At 34.7% G+C, this 4,984-nt stretch overlaps 1 protein-coding gene across 1 annotated transcript; it reads left to right on the forward strand.

Moving 5' to 3' along the window:
• Positions 1 to 2,312: 2,312 nt before the first annotated feature.
• Positions 2,313 to 4,135, forward strand: TRIADDRAFT_31731 (uncharacterized protein; the record flags this gene model as incomplete). The annotated part of the gene is made up of 2 exons (XM_002116925.1): positions 2,313 to 3,902; positions 3,998 to 4,135. 2 exons carry the CDS (start codon positions 2,313 to 2,315, stop codon positions 4,133 to 4,135), a joined length of 1,728 nt encoding a protein of 575 aa, XP_002116961.1.
• Between the last annotated feature and the right edge of the window lie 849 nt (positions 4,136 to 4,984).

Raw genomic sequence — 4,984 nt, forward strand, 5'->3', positions numbered from 1 at the left:
AAAAAGGAGACATGACGATGCTTGCTGTCGTATTTTAATCTATCGTATAGTACGTCACTGCGTTATCTATGCCTCATAAAGATTATATCTAACTTAGATTAGATTAGATTAGATTAGCATTAACTAATGGATTTAGCTGGTTAACTTGTAACAACTTGTAAATTGTAGATAATGTAAAATTTGATATAAAGGGAGAGGTGACAGTAAGTCACTGTGCTATCTATGCCTCAGCATTTTCAGATGGTCGTATAATCGTATTAAAAATATATAAGGACTATATTTAATTTTCATTAGATTAAGTTAGTATTAATGAATGCTACTGGCTAAATTAGACAAAGTAGATAAAGCCAGATTTTAGATAAAAAGGCAGATATGACAGTATATTATTGGGATATCGATGCCTCGTTCTGTTCAGATGGTCATATAATCATGTTAGGATGCTACTGCAATATTACGATTTCAGTACATTTCAGCAGTTCTATGCTAAGGATATTCAATGATAGTATATAGTGTAGAACTGTACCCGAATGTCTTGATGAAATATGTTTTAATTACGGCCAATATGGTGAAAAGGCTCTTATGTATAGTACTATGCGTTACAAAAGTATTTGAATAGCTCAAATTTTGAATTATCGATTGGAAACCTAAGGTTTACAATCCATGCACTACAGGTACTAAGGATAGATAACGCAGTAAGATAGTATTTAATCTATAACTGCATCAAGTAAGCCATATTGATGATTGTAAACTTGTAGTTCATGCTAAATTGCAAAGTAGGTGAGTAGTATAAATAAAGACTTATGAAAAGCTTTCAACCATTGCAGTGAAAGCATTAATTAAACAAAAACTGCAAAACAGTACAAGACGACGTTTCGCTGTTTACTGGCATTTTACCCATCATTTTGCCTCGTATTAAATCATAAATCATTCACTTGCTATTCACCTCCTACAGGTTTACTGTACGCATATATGTCAGCATAATCTATTACTATCTTTAGTTTCCATTCGCTGTTGGATTCAGCTGAATGGCGAAAAGATGATCAATATGAAATAATCCATAGTTCTAGTTCTATTGCGTTATACTTGGTTGCTTGTATTTAAGTCAAGAAATGAAATTACTTGCATACTTTTATAATTTATACGTAGCACCACTTGGCATCTTACAAATTACTGATTAATAATGTGAATGTATTACTATTATAGAGCTATTGAATAGGGAGAGATTTCCATGCTTTTCATTCATGCAGAACAAAGATTGCTATTCTCCTGCAAATTGCTATTACCCTCCGGTACAGTAGTTTACTGTTATAAATCTTGTCATGATGGCTGGCTTATTTCGATTTAAATGAAAAAGACTATTGTCATTGGGTGCTGAAGGCTACTTGAAGGCTGCAAGTAAATTTATGATATCTAGTGAAATATAACAAAGAAAAGGAATCAATCTCAATGTCTGGATTTATTTGCCAAGCGCTATGTGCAGTATCTTGAATGACTCCTTAACATAAATAATTTCCATTGGTGGTCTTAGTATGGGGTCCTGCATTAATATCATTTGACCTTACTAGAATAATAATAAATAACATGCTTATGAAATTACTTTTGCTCAAATTCTCTAGAGATCCTTGAATGTAATTTAGGGTAATGTGATGATAGCAATTGATTTCACTGAATGATATCACCTTTGCACGCCTTCAATAATTTTCGATATAATTAAAGTTACTATGATACCGGCAAAGGCTGCTTGTTTTACGCGGAGATTGGATCGTCCTCCTTACAAGGATACTATTACAGCAAAGCAGCGGAAGGCTTCAGTTGAAGGTATATATACAAGAAAAATAGTGGCAAAGGTTAGGTGCTAGAATAACAGAACATTTACATCAAGGATCATGATTACCATATTGTACCAATAATTTAGTCTAGATCGATGATCCGACAGTTTCTAGTTACGTATTGTTTATAAATTTGACCCAAGTTGACTTTTGAATGTAAGGGGTAATAGGGCAATCATTTTGACTGGATGTTATTCTTTTTGCTTTCAATCGTTGGGCAGATCGAAATTGCATTCATTTCCAAGCTAAAGAAAGGAAAGACTTTGCAACGAATTACTCATCTTTGGACGGAAACTATTTTCGAATAAAAGCGCTACTGATTATTTTCTTGATCATTGGTAAGTCATCATGTTCCACTATCGGCTAAGTTCAGAAAGAATGTATAGGGTTTTTCGTTTTGCCTGTCAAAATGAATTCATGCGGACAGGATCATTAATAAAGCTATTACACCCTCTATCGACGACTGCACAACTTTTCGATAACATGAATCGAGATGATTCATTCGCTAGAGGAATATTTAGCGGCAAAGTAAAAACCAAACGATTCCATCCTTATCTTGATACATTAAATGACGAAGCGAGAGAGACATTAAGGATAATGTTAAATAATTTCGAAAAGTATTTTGCTGAAGTTCATGATGCCAAACAGAACGATACCGATGAAACTACTCTAGAAAAACCATTTGCTATGTTTAAGGAAATTGGAGGACTGGGACTTAAAGCTCCAGAGAAATACGGTGGACTTGAGTTCAATTATGCCCAATTTAGTCGAGTGGTAGAAGTATTTGGAAAGTATGATTTATCATTTACGATTACTGCGGGTGTACATCAATCTATTGGATATCAAGGCCTTGTGTTATTTGGTACTGAAGAGCAGAAGCAAAAATATCTACCTGATCTGGCTGCAGGTAAAAAGATAGCAGCTTTTGCCCTAACGGAACCTACAGCAGGTTCAGATGCTGCTGCTTTACGGACTAAGGCAGTTCTGGATAACGATGGTAAGCATTACATATTAAATGGTAATAAATTGTGGACTACCAATGGTGGCATTGCCGGTATCATCACTGTTTTTGCACGAGTTGAACGTAGAAAAGAAGATCCTGAAGACACGGCTGAAGGCATAACAGCTTTCATTATAGAAAAAGATTTTCCTGGCGTATCCAATGGTCCTCCAGAAAAGAAAATGGGTTTGAGGTCGTGTAATACTGCAGCTCTTTATTTTGATAATGTCAAAGTTCCAGTCGAGAATGTAATAGGGAAAGTAGGAGAAGGTTTTAAAATTGCTCTGAGTATTGTCAATACTGGTCGATTTGGAATAAATGCATCTTTAGTGGGCACAACTCGGGAGTTAGTTCGCCGGGCTAGTGATCACGTCAACACTAGGGTTCAATTTAATCAAAAATTAATCGAATTTCAAGCGATTCAAGAAAAATTAGCCAAAATGGCCATGTTTCATTATGCGATTGAATCGATTACACTTTTCCTTTGCAATAATATGGATGGAGGTATAACGGATATTCAGCTAGAAACCGCCATGAGTAAAATATTTACAACAGAAGCTGCTTGGTATTGTATCGATGAATGTATTCAAGTTTTAGGTGGGAATGGATATATGAGAGATAATGACATTGAACGCCATTTACGAGATGCTCGGGTATTTCGTATTTTTGAGGGAGCTAACGATACTTTAAGATTATTTGTTGCGTCTACTGGTATTCAAGCAGCCGCTAAGAGAATGAGAGAGAGTCAGAAATCAATGAAAGACTGTGGATCGCAAGAATCAGATAAAGAGCAAGGTAATAGTGATTTAGTTGAAGCCGTTGCCACTCCTTTACGTGATTCTGCATTGAAAGTTACACAACGTGTTGAAGAATTTTCATCAGCAGTCAAACTATTGCTACACAAGCATGGCAAAGATATTGGCAATCAGCAATTTTTATTGACACGTTTGGCTAATTCTGCTGTCGATTTATTTGCTATGACTGCTGTACTTACTAGAGCTACTGGTGCCATTAATAAAGGCTTGGCAAGCTCTAATCACGAGCAGCTATTAGCTAAGACATTTGTAGTTGAGGTGATTTTATAGTACAAGACTTGATTTCCTTTTTACTACTCTTTTATATCATCTGCATTTTTACAATACCATTCTTGCTTTTATTTTTACTATAGGGCTGTACACGCGTAAAAAGAGATCTTCAAGCAATTAAAGATCCGGAAAATTTAACCACTTTTGCAGCTTTCTCTCAAATAGCAAGCGACATTAGTCAAAACGACGCCATAGTAGCTACTCGGCCGTTAGGTTTCTAGTTGGCAATACGATTGTCCACTTTCTGATTTAGCCTATTCAGTTCTCGGATATTGTCACTAGTCGAGTACTAATGTCTGCAACGTGCGCGCAATTACATTAATAACATGCATAAATCAATTTTAATTTACTAATGGTATTTTGTGTGCATGATTTGCTACTAAATATACGTAGTAATTAGGTTATTCGTCGATGTAAATCTCGATTGGTAATAATGGATTAGAGTTTTAAATAAACTTTATACTATAGTAAAAGTATCTGAAGCATCATCAATTAATACTATTGCATATTGATTTATATCAGCACTAGAAATAATTCACAGTTACATAAACGAGAATAGTATTGTTTTGATCCATTTTGTTTTAAAAAATTTATTACAAAAATAGCATCGATAAAATTAGACGACTTCGTAATTTTTACTTAGGAAAGTCACACGATAGCCCTTCAGATAATTTCATAAGAGGTAGAGAACTAACACGAATTTTCACTTTCCTTACTAATTCGTATATAAATGACTATAACATCACAGGCTAGGTAGAGGCATGCTCTAATTACAAATATCGACGTAGACGATAGCTATTTCTTACGATAAAGTAATCAGCTGATGACAGTTAAAATGGGCCTATAAAATAAATAGATCGAGGTCAATAATCTTATCGATACCCTCATTTGCATACGATTTATTCCAAACTTTGTTCTTAAATTATTACGCTACTATAATCATCAGTAGGATATATCATACGCAATGTATGCGATAATTCACGGCTGCATACCGTCTGGATTTCTAAATACTACTATTGTAATGACATCTTGCTGGTAATACTTCATGCATTTGACGTAAAATATGGCCA

Source organism: Trichoplax adhaerens, genomic scaffold, assembly GCF_000150275.1.
Source record: "Trichoplax adhaerens TRIADscaffold_19 genomic scaffold, whole genome shotgun sequence".
In the NCBI taxonomy this organism is placed as follows: domain Eukaryota; kingdom Metazoa; phylum Placozoa; class Uniplacotomia; order Trichoplacea; family Trichoplacidae; genus Trichoplax; species Trichoplax adhaerens.